This window comes from Nerophis ophidion, linkage group LG05 (genome assembly GCF_033978795.1).
Source record: "Nerophis ophidion isolate RoL-2023_Sa linkage group LG05, RoL_Noph_v1.0, whole genome shotgun sequence".
Taxonomy (NCBI): domain Eukaryota; kingdom Metazoa; phylum Chordata; class Actinopteri; order Syngnathiformes; family Syngnathidae; genus Nerophis; species Nerophis ophidion.
Window position 1 is genome coordinate 66,787,386 of NC_084615.1, and position 19,882 is coordinate 66,807,267.

At 39.2% G+C, this 19,882-nt stretch overlaps 1 protein-coding gene across 1 annotated transcript in view; it reads right to left on the minus strand.

Moving 5' to 3' along the window:
* Positions 1-2,088: 2,088 nt before the first annotated feature.
* The window catches only part of cyfip2 (cytoplasmic FMR1 interacting protein 2), a 57,417-nt gene continuing 39,623 nt past the window's right edge, over positions 2,089-19,882 (minus strand). The window contains exons 16-30 of the mRNA XM_061901825.1: positions 18,096-18,252; positions 17,913-18,009; positions 17,761-17,837; positions 16,211-16,319; positions 16,002-16,121; positions 15,716-15,915; positions 14,396-14,483; positions 14,136-14,279; positions 13,956-14,046; positions 8,577-8,707; positions 6,739-6,811; positions 6,566-6,660; positions 6,244-6,482; positions 3,898-4,045; positions 2,089-3,806 (exon numbers count right to left, since the gene is read on the minus strand). Coding sequence (XP_061757809.1) covers positions 3,639-3,806; positions 3,898-4,045; positions 6,244-6,482; positions 6,566-6,660; positions 6,739-6,811; positions 8,577-8,707; positions 13,956-14,046; positions 14,136-14,279; positions 14,396-14,483; positions 15,716-15,915; positions 16,002-16,121; positions 16,211-16,319; positions 17,761-17,837; positions 17,913-18,009; positions 18,096-18,252 — 1,937 coding nt within the window. The 3' untranslated portion in view covers positions 2,089-3,638. The remainder of the gene's footprint in view (positions 3,807-3,897; positions 4,046-6,243; positions 6,483-6,565; positions 6,661-6,738; positions 6,812-8,576; positions 8,708-13,955; positions 14,047-14,135; positions 14,280-14,395; positions 14,484-15,715; positions 15,916-16,001; positions 16,122-16,210; positions 16,320-17,760; positions 17,838-17,912; positions 18,010-18,095; positions 18,253-19,882) is intronic.

The following is a 19,882-nucleotide window of genomic DNA, read 5'->3' on the forward strand; positions in this document are numbered from 1 at the left end:
TGCCAACGCTGGCACAGGGGTTAGTGCATGTGTCTCACAACACGAAGGTCCTGAGTAGTCCTGGGTTCAATCCAGGGCTCGGGATCTTTCTGTGTAAAGTTTGCATGTTCTCCCTGTGACTGCATGGGTTCCCTCCGGGTACTCCGGCTTCCTCCCACTGCCAAAAACATGCACCTGGGGATAGGTTGATTGGAAACACTAAATTTGCGGTAGAAAATTGATGAATGGATGGGGTTTACAGGCCAAACACAGCGTTTTTTGCCGTAAAACACGAGTATGAAATTTAGCCTCACACTGCCATATATCAATATGAGGTACAATTTTGATTGATTGATTGAAACTTGTATTAGTAGATTGCACAGTTCAGTACATATTCCGTACAATTGACCACTAAATGGTAACACTCGAATACGTTTTGCAACTTGTTTAAGTCGGGGTCCACGTTAATCAATTCATGGTAATAGACCATCAGACTCCATAGATGGCAACTAGTTAGTTAGGTTAACCCCCCCGCCCCCCACACACAAAAAAAAACCTGTCTGCTCAGTCACCAAATTTGTACTGTAAAATTTACCGTGGTTTTTACACCAAATTACTGTAAATTAAATAACTGTAACACTGTCATTTTTACATTAAAACATCTAGTGGCTGAGCTGATAGATTTTACTGTAAAATCTAGTTTTATTACAGTGCATTACTGTATATTGAAAAATGGCAACACTGTTATTTTTACCGTAATATTTAGCCCCTTAGCTGTCAGTACTTTGCAGAAAAAAATTACCATAATTTATTACACTGCATTACTTTGAACCGAACAAAAATTCTGGCAACTGAGTTGCTTTTTAACTGTAAAATGTGGTTCTTGTTTATACAGTTCATTACTGTCAATGGAAAAATGGTACCATTGATGATGTTACGGTAAATTTGGCTACTGAGGTGCCAGGTTTTAACCATAAAATCTTTTTTATAGCACGGGAAAAAGCCGCGGGCCAAGGTGGAAGAAATTAACCTTTTAATAGGGACCCAAAAAAGTTTGGAATTGAATATTGAACAAGTAAGGCTTATATAACTTTATAGTGACATGCAAAGTCGAGTTTCAAATTATCCATCCATCCATCCATTTTCTACCGCTTGTCCCTTCTGGGGTTGCTGGAGCTTATCTCAGCTGCATTCAGGCGGAAGGCAGCGTACACCATGGACAACTCACGGCCTCATCACAGGGCCAACACAGATAGAGAGACAACATGCACACTCACATTCACACACTAGGGCCAATTTAGTGTTGCCAATCAACCTATCAATAATAATTTAAAAATATCAATGGCCTATCAAATAAAATGTAAATAAAAATTGGGGGGCGGGCGGGGTTTGGTGGTAGCAGGGGTGTATATTGTAGCCTCCGGAAGAGTTAGAGCTGCAAGGGGTTCTGGGTGTTACGTGTCTTACGGTGCAGATGTTCTCCAGAAACGTGTTTGTCATTCTTGTTTGGTGTGGCTTCACAGTGTGGCGCATATTTGTAACAGTTTTAAAGTAGTTTATACGGCCACCCTCAGTGTGACCTGTATGGCTGTTGACCAAGTATGCTTTGCATTCATTCGTGTATGTTAAAGCCGCAGATATTATGTGACTGGGCCGGCACGTTGTTTCTATGGCGGAAAACCGGACGTGACAACAGGTTGTAAAATACGCTAAAGGTAATGCCTTCGAGGCTCGCCCATAATATTGTTGTCTGGGTGGAAATCGGGAGAAATTCGGAAGAATGGTTGCCCCGGGAGATTTACAGGAGGGGCAGTGAAATTTGGGAGGGTTGGCAAATGCGCTGTTACAGCGGCACCGCCCCTGTATAACACCGGCGGGCTCTAATCTTAATTTGATATTACCTCAAAGGCCAAATGAAATTACACGGCGGGCCAAATTTAGCCCACGGGCCAGAGTTTGACACCCATGGTCTAAATTAAGTCATATTTTATGTTTATACATAACACAAGTCAGATTATTTTTATCACCCCCTAAACATAATAATACCAGTCCTAATACAAGATCAATGTTCAGGTCAAACTGAATACAAAAGAAATATACTAATTATTTCAGTTAAACATGTTTTATTTCATGGAAATACAACATCATTTCAAATCCTATGCAGGACCATTGTTGTACATTTTATAGTCTTTTCTCCATTTTCAGTACTTCAAAACATGGTCACTTGTACAATTACATAAACAAAGCCTCATGTCACAAATGGAGCCATTGATGACAATAAATTACACTTCCATGCTAAGGTTTTGCAATGATACACTTGTGCCTTCCTTTTTTTTACTAGATTAACCTGTAAAATAACAACAGATCAAAGTTGAATAAATATAATAAAAAGACCGCAGAGTTACAAAATAAATTTAGAATTAAAAGATTATCAGTACAGGGTTACTGCAGAATAAGTCTTTTTTTTTCCCGTCATATGAAAAAATAGGGGCTCGCTAATTTAGCATATCTTTGTAACACTGCTAAAAGCTAAAGCAAAAGTCCAACAATAATTAATACTGTTTATATTCAGGAAATGTTCATTTAAGTAACTTTTTTTTTTTACAGCTTTCTATATTTCACACATCTACTGGACCAGCATCATCCACACACACTCCAAACAGGTTAATCTAGTACAGCACTGTCATCATAAAGCCAGAGGTATTTCTTCTAATTGTGTTGTTGTTTTTAACGCTGGTAAAAAGCAAACACTTTCACCCCAAATTGTGTGTTCTTTCCAAATTATGAGTATTATCACTGTATCCCTATACAGTATATAAAAATCTTTCCCACAGGCAATCAAGAAAAAAATAAGGTTTCCAGTCAGTATCAGACAAGTATACCAAAGATGTGTAAAGTAAAATATTCATAGTAAAACAAGAACAATTACAACACTCAACACTTCACTTAGTTCAACAGTGAAATTTACATTGAAAAATATTGAATAAAAATGTGCCATCAGGCAAGAAAACTGGATGTGATGGGGTAGGAGTGGGAATAAGATAATTAAAAGCAAATCAGAACAGCCATGTATCATTCCCTTGAAAGCAAACAGATGGAGTCAAAACAAAAAGTAATGAAGGACTCTTCAAATGGAAATGGAAGGGATGTCCAACGCAGAGGGGATTTTTCTAGCATGTTATGGTAAACTTAGCTGAGCTGTGAGTCTGACATGTCCGATGCAAATATTGTAAATATCTATAATAGGACTTATGAGCACCGAGTGGCTGAGATCTTTTTAATAATTAGTATTACATAAAACGGAGTTTAATTTCTTCAGCAGTCTGGACTCAGATATGACTATTTTGACATAAGTTTAAGTAATCCAATCTTCAGGTGTGAAGTTGAACGAAAGCAGGACATGCATGAGTTTGACTGCGTTGTATATTAACCTGAAAATAAAAAATAGCGAAGATCTTTTTCCACTTCTGATCTGATCAACCTCACTGTGCCAGTCATTCAAAGACATGACAGGGAGCGTTTAAGATGATTTGTCTTGAAGGCCTTTAGTCAGTGAGGAAGAATTACAGTATCGGACAACTGTAAAAGACCAGAAAGTAGCAAGACACACCATCGCATGTGTTTGTGTTTCAGCGTGTGCTATGTGTGTGTATTTGTTTTCAACAAGTGGTGGCCAGGGATTGGTGTATAGGAGGTTGGAAACAACGAACATGCTCCACAGTGGAACTGTCCGTCTCCACCGCCTTCATGTACTTGTTTAGGATAGCAAAGATCTCATTGTTAAGGATCTGGTACTTCCTGATGCGATCTGCCATTTTCTTTAGTGGCTGTGAGGGAAGACAGTAATGAAACAGTCAACTGCAGTCAAAACACAAAGCCGGAATATTTCGTACTTTCTTTGTAGAACAGTATACCAACCACATTTTTGATGATCTCATCCTTGCCGTCTTGTCTTTGGACCTTCAGCAGGTGGTAGCAGAAGTCAAAGAGATCAAAACGGCGCTGTTGTCCCAACAGAACAATAATGGCACAGCCGGCCCAGTTCAGACCATCCCCAAAGCATTGCCTAAGAAGCAGAGGCACAAAAGTCATGACATTTCTGATCCAGACATTCTACTGACAGAAATGAAGAGGACTGGAGGAAAAAAAACATGTCATGGACTGATCTTCAAAGTGTTTCCCATACATTCATTTGTAATAGCCTGCTACAAATAAACTTTGAACATCACAAATAAATTGCAGTCCTTTAGGAAACCAATGCGCTTGTCTAAACTTGAAACATATGCTTCCTTTTTTGTGCCCATTTGTTGTTGTTTTTGCGTAACTAGGTGGAGTAGAGTGTTGTTGAGTGGTGTCATAGTAATGATAAATACAGAGAAACCTATAGTCCGAAAGAAATGTGTTTGCCCTTCCTTATTTTAACATAAGGTGGCAGGAGCAAAACAACAAGGGTTGTCCTATACTTGGGTCAATGTGGTAATTCAAGTAATGAAATCAAAATGAAAAATATCCTCTGAGAATGCTCAGAGGATTTTTTTTTAAGATTTGTGCACATATGCCATACAATTTACATAAAGCTTTGCATAGCAAAGCTTTAATGTATATTGGTTTTAATAAATTTGAGTAAATTTAGTATTTAAATTAGGGGTGTCCTGATCTGATATCGGCCCAATATGAACAAACATCAAGTTTCGGATAATATAGGCTTGCAGCTACAGTGGGGCAAAAAAGTATTTAGTCAGCCACCGATTGTGCAAGTTCTCCCACTTAAAATGATGACAGAGGTCTGTAATTTTCATCATAGGTACAGTTCAACTGTGAGAGACAGAATGTGAAAACAAATCCAGTAATTCACATTGTAGGGATTTTAAAGAATTTATTTGTAAATTATGGTGGAAAATAAGTATTTGGTCAACCGTTCAAAGCTATTACTGATGGAAGGAGGTATTGGCTCAAAATCTCACGATAAATGGCCCCATTCATTCTTTCCTTAACACGGATCAATCGTCCTGTCCCCTTTGCAGAAAAAGAGCCCCAAAGCATGATGTTTCCACCTCCATGCTTCACAGTAGGTGTGGTGTTCTTGGGATGCAACTCAGTATTCTTCTTCCTCCAAACACGAGTTGAGTTTATACCAAAATGGATACATGGATGATACAGCAGAGGATTGGGAGAATGTCATGTGGTCCGACGAAACCAAAATAGAACCTTTTGGTATAAACTCAACTCGTCGTATTTGGAGGAAGAATAATACTGAGTTGAATCCCAGGAACACACCACCTACTTTGAAGCATGGGGGTGGGAAAATAAAACCTCCTTCCATCAGTGAGAGCTTTGAATGGTTGACCAAAAACTTATTTACCACCATCATTTAGAAATAAATTCTTTAAAATTCCTACAATGTGAATTCCTGGATTTATTTTCACATTCTGTCTCTCACAGTTGAAGTGTACCTATGATGAAAATTACAGATCATTTTAAGTGGGAGAACTTGCACAATCGGTGGCTGACTAAATACTTTTTTGCCCCACTGTATATTAAAGCTCCAATACAAGCAGTCCTGATACGCATCTACTTCCTGCCAGTTCGCATCTAAATGTCATCTAATACGAAAACAAAGTTGTTCTGTATTTTAGAGTGTTTTACAAAAGGTAAACATGGTAAGCTATAGGCTACTAGCATCTACACAAGAGCTGAGCACACAATAGCACACAAGGTAGGCAGACGTAACGTGTCCTTAGTTGCAAATTATTGCAGTCTATAATACAGTATTTGTCAATATAAAGAAGTATCAAATAATTATAGCTTCACAATACTTACATATGCAAAGTCACCTAGGTAGAAGTGTAGAAGGTCTTGAGTAACGATTTTGTGTACAACTTTCAACTCATGATCTGAGCGTCATCATAGCAATAACTGGGATGGCAACCAATAGTGCTAAAAAATGTGTGTTGCCTTTTCATATGTTGACAAAAGATTGCTGGAGCATAAAGAAACAAAAATAATATACATGTATATAGAAATAAGGTTGTCCTATAATTGGGACAATACGGTAATTAAAGTACCGGGAATGAAAATATACAGCAAAAATGTGCATTTTTATCTTGATTTGTGCCAAACACACATATGCCATCAAATTTACACAAAGCTGCCAATTTACATGAAACTTCATGTAAATTGGGGTTTTCTAACTAGCAAACCGAAAGCGATAAAAACATTGAACTGCTACGTATTGACCAACACTACTAATGTGTTATTACTTACTCTGCTGTGAACTCATGAGTGCCTACAGGAATGCAATACACAAACTGCATTGCACTCCAGAGGCGATGGAACTCCATGCATTCATCAACATGCATGACACCGTTAGTGGGAGGAGGCCCGCGCCAAACCCCGTCCTGCAGGAAGCTGCGGATACGCGTCAAGATGACTTCAAACATGGAGAGGCCACAACACAGACGCTCTTTGGTCAGCAAATCTCCCTCACGGGCAATGGCAATTTGCTACCAGAAAAACAAATGAAACATTAAATCATGTATTTATTACATCTTGAATGCACCTTTTAGGCTCAGTTCTACACACTTACCTGAGGGGTTCCCAACCTCTCAATTAGAGGCACAAGGTGAAGAGGGGCATACTTTGCTTCCAACCTTTTCATCCTCACTTCCAGACGTTCTCCCTCTACGCAACATAAAAAAATGCACATACAATGGGAGATGATATACACATTTAATTCAAACCATCTGCAGCCTGATGTACCTTTGATGTATACTCTTGGTAGTATGTTCTGGAAGGGTGCAGCATGAAGAAGGTCACACACTTCCTCCTGTGACTAGTATTTAAAAAGAATAAAAGATTAGGTCCTTTTTATGTGTTCTTTAATTTAAAGAACACCCCTCTAAAGCATGCAGGTAGCAACAAGGCAATGTTAAATTTTCATTCACACACCGAACATTCCTCAAAGTCCCTCGACCCAAGATTAGTAAGTGTCCAGATCTAAGGACTACATTATTGTGTTTTACTTATGGAAGTTGGGGTATTAGGAAATCCCTTGACTCTGTAAAGCAAGGGTGTCCAATTCAAAGCCCGAGTGCCAGGTCTGGCCCGCCACATCATTTAATGGGGCCCACCACATTATGGTCCCATACAATATTTTATGTGGCCCGCAACATCATTTAATGTCGGGACTGCCACATTATTTTATGTGTCCAGCAAAAGGCTGGAAATAATAAAATACTTTCTGGCTAAATGTGTTTGTTTTTTTAATTTAGACAAACATTTACATAATGTTCTACACCTTAATAATATCTGATGATGCAACTAGATGGGTATCAAAAATAAAAATTTAAATATCTATGTGTCACCTTGACTTGCGATTTCCAAGTAAGTTATACATCATTTAAAACAGTTGCCGATGCAAATTGTGAAACAAGGGTATTATACGCTTACATACACATTTACACGCCCCTCTAAGAGCAGTCATAATTGCAAAGTAACGTTAAACCAAAACTAGTTTGACACCCTTGCTGTGGAGGCACACTCGAGGGAGTTATTAAAACTAAACTTGGACAGAAAAAGTGTCAGTGCATTGGCACAAATTAAGGTAGAATGAGAATGAAATAAGGAATTAGTCATCCACTCTTCTGGAAAGACTTTTCAAAAGATTTGGTATGTCTGTGGGATTTTTTTTCCTATTCCAAAAGAACATTGGAGGGTTTCTTATGGACCTTGCTTTGTGCCTGGTGTACAGTCATGCACAGGTACAGGCCTTCCCCAAATTGTTCCTCCAAGCCAAACAATTGTCCAAAACATCTTGACAAAACGAAAAAATAGGATTAATGGTGGATGAGGGATTAGCCCAACCCATGCTTGATTATTATTATTAATAGTTTTGTCCATATAGTGAAAACACATAGCATATGACTCAATATTATTATTAGGAGACAAGAGGTAAAATGTATGTCCAAATATATATATTACAGAGATTAAAATATAGTGTAGCTACTCTAATGCACTATTAAATGTAGTAAAAGTGTTACGTTATGTGGTAGTATGAAGAAAATGAAATATGAAGAGTCATGCAATAAAAGAACACATGCATCTAAAGTTTGTTAAAAATTAAACGTTACATGCAAATAAAGAAGTACTATAAGTAGGATAGCTGAGATGTGTTGTGTAGAAAGGCATTACTGTACATGCACACATAACCAGGGATTTTAATAATATAGATTTTAAGGCTGATAGAACATTGAACTGTGTCATGCAAACACAAACTGAAACAAAAGAGAAACACAGCAAACCAAACTAAAATAAGAGAAAATTAAAAAATAGCCTCTGTGTTAAGCTGATAGCAATGAACAAAACCTATGTCCTTACCACCTGTGGTAGATGCCAGCGTGTAATGAAAAATAGAATCATAGTTTCAAGATTAAACTCATTGTGGCACTCAGAGTAGGAGTGTGAACATTTCTGTCTGTGACTGTGATTTAAATTGGGCATAAACCTTTAAACTCCAGGATGAACAACATTAGCACATTAGCAGTCTTGGCAGCAACATATACAGTAACTACAGCTAAAAGTTACATTTATTATCTTACCAGAGCTTGCTCAATGAGAAGGCAAAAGAGGATGGCATTTCCCACCTCCCTTAAGCTCTGGAAGACATCTGTCTTGAGCTCAGCGTACTCAATAATATCCTTGAGCTGATGGTGGAAGAACTCCAGGATCCCTGGAATTGAAAATAATATGGGGATCATGCTGTATTCCAGCTCTTCTTAAATAGTGGGCCACCACCAGGTGTCAGGAAGGTCGTGGGAGACAGCACGAGTGTTTGTGGTCATGTCTCCAGTTTAGTAATCAGGGACGTAACATCAAATTGTTTGCTCCCAGGCACAATACTCCTGGTGGGCACCTTATTCTACCCTAAACCCAACGTTGCCGCCCCGTAGACATGCACTTGGTATGTTTACATACACTAAACAACAAACTATGGTATGCATTTAGCTGAAACTTCTATCAATACATGATCTATGTATTGATAGAAGTAGTTTTAAGTCCAAAGTAAAAGACTCACTGTGTCCTGATGCCACTTCAAATAAGGGTTGCTATTGTTGTGTACAAGCTTGCCAGTGGGGCAGAAAAGAGAGTTATTGCTAATCAGTTTGTGTACACTTTCTTCTTTCCATGCTTCATTGTCTTCCCTAATCTTACTCGTAGTTGTTTCTGGAGTCCGCATTAAGCCGACATCTTCCGTTTTTTTAGCAACCTTCGTCAATGAATATGTTTCTTTTCTTTTCTCTTCCATGTATGCACTTTAAAATGTTCTGTTATTTTACTTTGTGAAAAAAATATACAGTCTATTTTTCATTCTAGTTGTTGCTATGTTTTAATTGAATAAGATCCGCTTCTGGGTTATATTTTGGATGTTGGCGCATGCACAATACGGAGGGTTAAAACAGTGGAGAGATCTAGTTTTCAATCGCATAATCTCGGTGTTAGTCCGACTTTTCAAAAGGCAAACACAATCATCAGATTTCAACCTAAATAAACCTAGCTTGAAAGAAGTTCTGAGAGTGGGGAGGAGTGCAAGATTAATAATAATAATAACAGTAATAACAAAAATAATGGATTCGATTTTATATAGCGCTTTTTCTATTTTTAAATACTCAAAGCGCTCACAGAGAAGTGAGAACCCATCATTCATTCACACCTGGTGGTGGTAAGCTACATTTGCAGCCACAGCTGCCCTGGGGTAGACTGACCAAAGCGAGGCTGCCAATTTGCGCCTACGGCCCCTCCGACCACCACCTGTCATTCATTCATTATTCATTCACCAGTGTCAGCGGCACTGTTGGCAAAGGGTAAAGTGTCCTGCCCAAGGACACAACGGCAGCGATTTGGATGTCAAGAGGCGGGGAGCGAACCTGCAACTCTTAGATTTCTGGCACGGCCGCTCTACCCACTACGCCATGCCGCTCCAATGGGACGGGAATGTCACCTGGTAGGACTTCTGGAAATGAAATCTCTAAAAGGATCAATTTCCTTATTCAGGGGGTTTATGATGTTTCACCAAGCTTATCCAACCTTTTTTTTTTGTGACAAGGGGGAGACAACGGCTTGTCCCCTCAGCTTCAAAACTGGGACCTTGGAGCACATCCTGAGCAACTGTTCTAATGCTGTGAGCGAAGGCCGCTATCGTTGGAGACAAGAAGGGGTCCTCAATCAAGTCCATTACTAAGGCCATTAGCAAGGGGATCGGGCACATCAACACCACTACCAGAACAATCCAGTTCCTCAAGGGAGCCGAAGCGCAAACCCAAGAACAACTTGGGCGTCAGCAGACCAAGACTGATGATGTCAGTTGATTTGGATCAGCAGCTTAGAGTCCAATCTTGTAATAACCCAGTTTGCTTTGAGACCAGACATCACAAGGCAACCGTTCTTGCTGGAATTGACTGTGCCCTGGGAGCAAAGGATGGAGGAGGCTCAAGAGAAGAGAGCAAAATATGAGGAGCTTATCAAAGACTGCGGCGGAAATGGGTGAAAGACCAGGTGCAGGCCGGTTGAGGTGGGCTGTCAGGGAATTGCCGTTGTTTTAGCAAGGCTTATGGAACTTTGGGCATCACATGTCAAATCAGGAGGAGAGCTATTCAATCAGACATAGATGCAACAAAAAGGGCTTTAAGATGGCTCTGGCTGAAGAGGGGAGACAAGTGGGGGCTGTAAGCCACTTGGACACAGGTTTGATCAACCCTGGCTGGGTCGCCTGGCAGAGGGTGTCAGCTGTAAGACCTGAAACATCCATTTAAGCCAGGTTTGTGCAAAGATAATGTATGTATGTTGAACTATGTACAGTATATTGAACTAGTTAATGAACTGAACTTTGAATTTTGATACTTTTTTATTATTTTTATTTTAATAACCCGGGGAAATATTATCAGCTTTTCAATTGGAAATCAATTTAGAGCGGGATAACAGAACATCATTGTTGTATTATGTGGATTTCTGAGAATACAACACTTCTTTGAAAATGTTATTTCCACCAATGTGGCAAAGTAAGCACTTACTAATGATAATCTAAAGATATCAGAAGGAATCAAGAAATTGCCAGGTAAATTGTTGGGTTGCCCTGACCCACATTGTTTCAGAGTGCCATGAGGCTCTTGTATCAGAGGATGAGAAGATCATTAACTGCTGGTAGTCAGCTTCAAGCAGTAAATCCGGTCAGACCTCATGGTGCAGAACATCCGTGAACTATGTACAGTACATTGAACTAGTTAATGAACTAAACTTTGAATTTGTTTAAGTGGTTGCAGATGTTGCTTATTGACACTTTTTTATTATTTTATTTTGATAACCTGGGGAAATATCAGCTTTTCAATAGGAAATCAATTTAGAGCGGGATAACAGAACATCATTGTTGTATTATGTGGATTTCTGAGAAAACAACACTTCTTTGAAAATGTTATTTCCACCCATGTGGCAAATGTAAGCACTTACTAATGATAATTTAATGATACCAGAAGGAATCAAGAAATTGCCAGGTAAATTGTTGGGCTGCCCTGACCCACATTGTTTCAGAGTGCCATGAGTCTCTTGTATCAGAGGATGAGAGGATCATTAACTGCTGGTAGTCAGCTTCAAGCAGTAAATCCGGTCAGAACTCATGGTACAGAACATCCGTAATCAAAGGATTACTTATCCCTTCTTTCAGGGATATCCCATCTGACAAATGTCTGATCTGAACATACAGATCCTGTCAAAATGTAAGGAAGCGGGTCAGAAAGAAAGCTGGTTAATAATCTTAAAATTGTTTAATCTCATACAAACAACATTTGTAAGGTTAGAAATAACTTAAAGTAAGTAATATTTCCAGACGACACGACTATGTTTTGTTCAGGAGTGAACACATTGAGACTAATACAAATAAAAATGAACAAAGTAAGAAATTATTTGATAAAAACATATTACTTTTGAATCTCAGTAAAACTAAAAAAAATGCTATTCGGTAACAGTACAAGAGAAAGTTAAGCACAAAAACAAATAGAGTAGACATTTTTTATTTTATTGTCAATGAATGTAAACATTTATGGTTATCTTTTCATTTAAATCGGCAAAATACTTGAGGTTTACGGAAATAACTACTGTAGTTATCGGTACATTTTGTGGTGAGTACAAAAAGTCCAATGGAAACTAAACCAATAAACTTGAATCACATTTGTTATTTATGTTGCTTTTGTCATTGTTGATATTTCATTGCAAAATGTTATAATTTAAAATGATAAGACCTAATTAAAATAAAACAAAAAAAACATTCAAAAGTAATGTGGAATTGTACTGTATAACATTAAAATTCAGAGACAACATCTACAGTGTATACTTTCATGATGACAGTAAATAGCAACATACGATGCATTTCATTTTTAATCATTTAAATAGTGTGACAAATATAAAAATCACACCCAACTGCAGTAAATTTGGTTCTTAATATAGGGTTGTACCGTTTTGCTAACAGCAAAAAAATCAAGTATCAGATTATATCAGTTTGCAAAAACAAATCTCCTGTATAAACACTCTTAATAGAAGCAGCCCTCCAACAAGTTTACTTTTGCAAAGCTAGGCAGTTAACAGCTAAATATAATCAAATAAGCATACAATGTTGGTCTTTTTTGTATTTTAGTGAAGTCATTTCCAAAAGGTGTACATGATAACGATAGACTACTAGAAGCTAAGCAGCTACAAAATAGGTAATCCCACAATACCACACAAGCTAGACCCTGACTTGAACAATATAGCAGGCTAAAACACAATAGCTGTCAATGTAGATAAGTATTAAATAATTATGGTTGTATATTACTTAAAAATACAAAGTATCCAATGCATATGTGTATTAGAAGGCATTCGGTAACAAATGTGTCCACATCAATTAATATACTGCAACCTGATTTCAACTTAATGAATTATTGTAAGTGTCGCCACAAAACCTACTACTCCATCCATCCATCCATCCATTTTCTACCGCTTATTCCGTTTGGGGTCGCGGGGGGCGCTGGTGCCTATCTCAGCTACAATTGGGCGGAAGGCAGCGTACACCCTGGACAAGTCGCCACCTCATCGCAGGGCCAACACAGATAGACATACAACATTCACACACTAGGGTCAATTTAATGTTGCCAATCAACCTATCCCCAGGTGCATGTCTTTGGAGGTGGGAGGAAGCCGCAGTACCCGGAGGGAACCCACGCATTCACGGAGAGGACATGCAAACTCCACACAGAAAGATCCCGAGCCCGGGATTGAACCCTGACTACTCAGAACCTTCGTACACTAACCCTTCTGCCACCGTGAAGCCCCCTAGTACTTCACTTTAACTAAATTAAAGGCAGCATAAGTCCATTTCAGATGGCAAATAATCAATGTTACTAATTTTCAAACCTACATTTGTTTTCTGATTAATTTCATTTGATCAAGCCTTTTAACAATACAAAACAATAAAAGTATGTATGATTTTTGATAATATCATATCAGATCAATATCGGTATCGGCCAATACTCAAAGCCCAAAGTTTTTGAGACTCTTATTGAGTTAGCAAATCGGACAAAACTTGTCAAAAGCTGAAAAAACTAAGAAAAGGCACACATGCTGGAGTGGTGAGTTATGACTTCTCCTGCACTGCAAGTGAAGTGGAAGGGTCCTCATCCCCAACAAAGTTTTGCCCTGCTTTCTTACCTGCAGGGGCCGAAATGAAGCATTCGTTTACAGAGACACGGTTTGCACAAAGAGGAATATTTGGGTTGATCTAAAAGTTCATAAAGCGAAAAGTTGTAAATCGAGGTTCTGACGTATAGGTATTAGTGAAAAAGTGAAAAAGTTGTATTGGGACACCCCTAATTCAAATAAAGTTGTCTGTGACAATGTCTGCATTGTCAAATCAATGACAGGGAAGACACTGTCACAGAGAGGTAACAAAAGCTCACCTGGGGAGCCATACTCATGGCGGGGTAGGCGGCAGATTTTGGGCATGACTTCTATCAGTGTTTTTACATACTGCAGAATGGTGCCCTGTAACTAAAAATGCAAGAAGAGGACACAACAACAAGATGAAACACAAAATGACTTTGATGATCTATAAAAATAAAGGTGATGACAATGTATACCAGGCTTTTGACAATCTTTAGCAGCTCCTCCATCACAACAGCAATGCCTTGATAGCCGAGCAGACGACAAATTGTTTTAAAATGAGGCGGGCCAACAAAGTTTCTGTAGGAGCTGTATATGTGAGAATAGGCAATGTTCAGAGGCTGTGAGGGGGGAAGAGGACACAAAAAAAAGAAAACAGTGTTAGTGACGCCCTTTCCATCCTTGTCAAACAAACTTTTAGAAATTAAATGTAAAGTGTGTCAGTGATGTAGCATACCTTGGACCCATACAGGTAGTAAGGCTGCACATTGGCTGGCTTGTCTCTTTGAGGCTCCTGGGTGAAGGGAATGGCTGTGCGTACAAAGCTGAAAATAAAACATTTACATGTTAAAAAAAAGTGTATACTAAAAATAAAATATGCTAATGTTGAAACATAACAGTACAGTGGAAACTCGATTAATGAAACCCTCTATTTGTGAACCTTTTGTTTTACAAACTTTTATATCGAGCCAAATGTGCTATTGTGTGCAAACCATGTCTGTGTACGAACGCTTCATTCATTCATTTTGTGTCCCGCTTGCAGCCATTTTCTGCTGCCGTGCACAACATTTTTGGAATGGCGCAGCCCTCCATATCACTTGCTGCTCATTATAGTACACTACCAGTCACTAATCAGAGTGAGTGCCTTTGGGGTTTTTCCGCATTTTGACAAGTTTTGTCCATTCTGCTAACTCAATCCATCTATCCATCCATTTTCTATCGCTTATTCCCTTTTGGGGTCGCGGGGGGCGCTGGTGCCTATCTCAGCTACAATCGGGCGGAAGGCGGCGTACCCTGGACAAGTTGCCACCTCATCGCACTCCTAACTCAATATGAGTCCCAAAAACACAACAGACCAGCATGGAAAGACGATAGATATACTGTTTATAAAAAAAAGACAAGAGTACATTAATGGCGCTCGCAAGTATAGAAGAATCGACAAAGCAGGCTTCATACGACAGCACCTTTTAATTGTGACGAGACTGGACTTTCCTGGAAAAATAGGACAGTATATCACGGAGGAGGAGAACACTACCTATTGTTCAGAGGTGCCTCTTCCAACAGAACACACACAGCCCCTCCGCCCACCATTTTTCTTCTCCCCCTCTGTCTGATCCTTTCTCATCAGCTCCTCTTTTGCCAATGTAAGTGGAATTTACTTTTTAAATGTTTATTATTGTAGCAATATGGTTGTTAAAGTTAAGGATTTTTGTGAATTCTGATCATTTGTGAGGGCATTGAAGGGACTTCTGTGTGTATGCGCATTAGCAGAGCAGTTGATATTGTCGTTGGTTTTTTTGGTAAGTAGATAATTGATTTATCACTCCCCTATTATGTTTGTTTGATACATAGTAGTGTATAGCATTTTATATTGTGTTCAAAGTGTATAAACCTTCACTAAAATATGGACTTTTCTTGTAGCTGGAACCTATTATTCACATTTACATTGTTTCTTATGGATGAAATTTGCTTCACTATACAAACTTTTCAATTTTAAGAACCAATTTAATTTGTAAATCGAGGTTCCACTGTGGTACATATTGGAGCAAACACTAACCGGTTTGTTGATCCGTTGTAGCAGTAGTTTGGGAGGAAATCAAAATTAAGCTCCCAAAAGACGTGCAGTGTAATTCGCCCGTAGGGAGCAGAGACATTGTGATTGGCCTCCCGGAACATGGCATCAAAGCTGTCAAGGGTCATGTGCTTGCACAGAAGCCGGTGGGTGAGTCTGTTGATCTCCAGCAGCCATTCCAACTCCTGACCAAAAATATTGCAAAATGTGGACTTTAAAGTGTGAATTGAAGGCATATATTTATTGATATCGCTATGTTGTGTGACTTTACCACAATGGAAGTCAGATCCTCGCTTTCAAAGCGGCTGATGGCATGGTCAAGAGACTTGTACATGGCAGCTGAGATCCTCTGGGTGATCAGGCGGTTCAGGTCAATGGAGCGACCCAGTAGCTACAGGACAGATGGGACAGTGCATAATTATAGTTAGAGGGTGTACAAAGGGTTCTTACCAGAAACTAAAAAATATATTTTTTCATTACCTGTACATGTCTCTGTTTGAGCAGCGTCTCATAGCGGTTTGAAGGAGGGTATGGTATAATCACGCCATAGTTTTTACACTCTGCACGGAAGCGTTTATCTAGTAGGACGCTGTGGAACACATGTGAAAAATATCTAGAACAGTGATTCTCAACTGGAGGGCCCGTGTTCACCGTTCTTTGCCTAGTAGAGACAGGCCGACTTTTGTGTCCTTTCAGTAAATGTTTGCCGTGTTTTTAGTTACTCCATTATCCATGATTTTTCCAAAGACGGTTTTTTGCTTGTCAAATTAAAACATTTCAATGGCCAAATATTTCACAGGGGTGTGATGCACTGGCAGTTATTTGAAAATACCCCAAAGTCAATCAAACAGGAAATACGAGTCTTTCCTTTCTACAAAATAAAAACATTTTAAACTCATATTAAAAAAAAATTCTCAAGTCTCTACAACAACTGCAGCCCTAAACAAAAATACCAAACATTTAATGCTTTTTTTATTTAACCCTTTGAAGGACTTTTTTTTGATCAAATTATGTCAAAGTTGTCAATTGGTATACATTTGCTAACAGGAGTTATTTTACAAATTAACCCTGTAATAACATCTAATCCAAAAGCCTTGAAGAAGGGTCAAAATAAAACATGAAATGTTTGATATTTTTTATTTAGGATTGTTTATTCAGAATTTTGAGCAGGAAAAAAAATCGAAACCCAAAATAGGTTGTGCACTTCAACCACTGTCACTCAAGTCAATAATTAGAGCTATTTGACTCTTATGAGTCGTTTGCCTGCGAGCCGTTATTACTTGCGCATCTCAATTAATTAAATGAGCTGTTTGCAGCATTTACACAGATGTCTAGAGGGTGCTAACTTTCCGATTTATTTTACAAAATACATCCCACCCTCTTCAGGCTTCTAGGACGTGACGACGCAACCACGTACATACTGTATGTAAGACATGCACACACATTAGTTTTGGGTGTTGTTAGCTAATAATAGTGATTTGGATAATTAGTGTTAGCTGTCATTATACCAACAACAACATGACTGCAAATTGTATACGTGCACGCGCTCTCTGCGTGTACGTGTAAGTATACCGCCGTAAAAACTAACCATTTTATTCGGGCCAGTAAAAACGTTTACCACACAAACTTAGTAGTTGTAAAAAATATAGATCTTTTTAACACAAATTAGTTTTTTTAACCCATTAATGGTAACACAAACTAGCCAATGGTGTTCTTGTTATATTTTTTGCTTAGAAAAATGTATAATGTATATTGTGCAAAAGTGATTTAATTTCAGAAGTTTAAATAAGAAAAAAGTGTCTAAATAAAGGCAGAGGTAGTTTTTGCAGTTTTTTTTTATCGGAGCAGGAAACAACAGTTTAAATTATTGAACTTAAAATAATTATAATTTAGGACAAACTCCATTTGGAGTTTGTATTAGCTCTACGCTGATAATGGGTCCTGCAGCCAAATCAGTTGAGAACCACTAATGGATGCATTGCAATGTATCACTAACTACTAACCTACAAGGAGTAATTCACTTCTCCTACCTTCCAGCCATTGCTTTGTAGTAAGCAAATATTTGATCAGCCAACTTGTAGACAAACTGATCGAAACAAAGGTTTACCTGCAAACACAGACAAAATGGTGACTCTAAGAATAAAAAAATAAAAACGGTTTGCATGTAACCATTATAATTTACCTCAGCTTCAATTTCATCATAAAGGAACTGCTTCTTGAACTTAGTAAGAGCATAGTAGCCGCTGTCATTGTACAAGTCCAGAGGATACAGCACATACCTAGGAGAGGCGGCAACACAAATAAACATACTGTAGAGCACTCTGCTGATACATAATTTAACTAGTCAAAGGAAGGTCAGTCTCACTCCATCATCGAAGGCTCCTTGGTCTCCAGAATGTGGTCAGTAAGGATCCAAGGCATGGACATCTCAATAGGGAACTGGATTCTGCGTCCCATGGTCAGCTCAAGAAAAAACTCTCTAAACCACAGTTGGGATAGATCACAGCACTGTTGCAGGGCCTCTGGACATTGAAGGACACACAAGAGCATTTAGGCTGGAATAGACCACCCCAATTGCGTCTTGTTTGATTTATAGTTTTTCCGTGGTGGGGTGGTGCTAGACTTGTAATTCTCTTCCAAAACACTAAGAGGTAGTGTCTCCAGAAGGTGTGACAGCTGCTTTTGTTGACTATATACTGTTTGTTTACTTCCTGTGCCGAGTGACGTCAAATTCTGAACCACAACCTCAACATTGTTGTCTACACTGGAACTACCAATCCATCCATCCCTTTTGTACCGCCTGTCCCCCTCGGGGTCGCCTATCCCAGCTGTACTCGGGCGGAAGGCGGTGTACACCCTGGACAAGTCACCACCTCATTGCAGGGCCAACACAGATAAACAGACAATATTCACATTCACACACTAAGGGCAATTTAGTGTTGCCAATCAACCTATCCCCAGGTGCATGTCTTTGGAGGTGGGAGGAAGCCGGAGTACCCGGTGGGAACCCACACAGTCACGGGGGGAACATGCAAACTCCACACAGAAAGACCCCAAGACCGGGGATCAAACCCAGTACCTTTGTATTGTGAGGAACACGCACTAACCCCTGTAGCACCGTGCTGACACTGGAACTGATCATTCACAATCATCAGTTTACTTTTAATGGACGTTTTACTTATAAACCAGAGGAAAGTACTTTCACAAAGATGGACTGTGCAACTATTGAACGAGTCGCGACAGAGGGCGCAGTTATTATCTTCAACATTATTCAGCCATTCGGGACAAGAGAGTACACGTAATTGTAAATAAACAAAACTGTTAAAAAATGATGGTATTGTTATGTTCAGAGTTCGAAAATGTTTCTAAGTATACTGTGCCTAAAAGATTATTGACATAGAATGAGAAGTGTTGAGCAAAGTACCCTCTAAGGCAGGGGTGCCCATTACGTCGATCGCGAGCTACCAGTCGACCGCGGGGGGTGTGTCAATCGATCTCCAGCCAGGCTTTTAAAAAAAAAAATAGACCTAAAAATTAGTGATCATCAATCTTCACCAAGACGTCACTTAAATGACATTCACGGTACCGGAGGGTCTTGTGAGATGACGCTGGCTGCTGCAAGATCATTATTATGAAAATATGACCGAGAGGAAGGCGAGAAACACTTTTTATTTCAACAGACTCGCGCGCCGTACCTTCCGTCAAAACTCTAAAGGCCGACTGCACATTTCCTATCTTCACAATAAAAGCCCTGCTTCATGCTGCCTGCGCTAACTAAATACAGAGTCTCGGAAAACTGGCGTGCACAAGCGATCCCTCAGAAAGCTGGCGTGCACATCACTTGTGCACCCCAGCTTTCCGAGACTCTTATTTTGTTAGCGCAGGCAGCATGAAGAAGGGGTTTTATTGTGAAGATAGGAAATGTGCAGTCGGCCTTAAGAGTTTTGACGGAAGGGACGGCGCGAAAGTCTGTTAAAATAAAAAGTGTTTCTCGCCTTCCTCTGTCATTTTTTCATAATAATGAACTGGCAGCAGCCAGCGTCATCTCACAAGACCCTCGGGTGCCGTGAATGTCAATCAAGCAAGCTACGGAATTTGTTGCCAATGTTTTTCTTGTAAAGTGTATGGAAGCTGGATGAATTAGATGCCAAA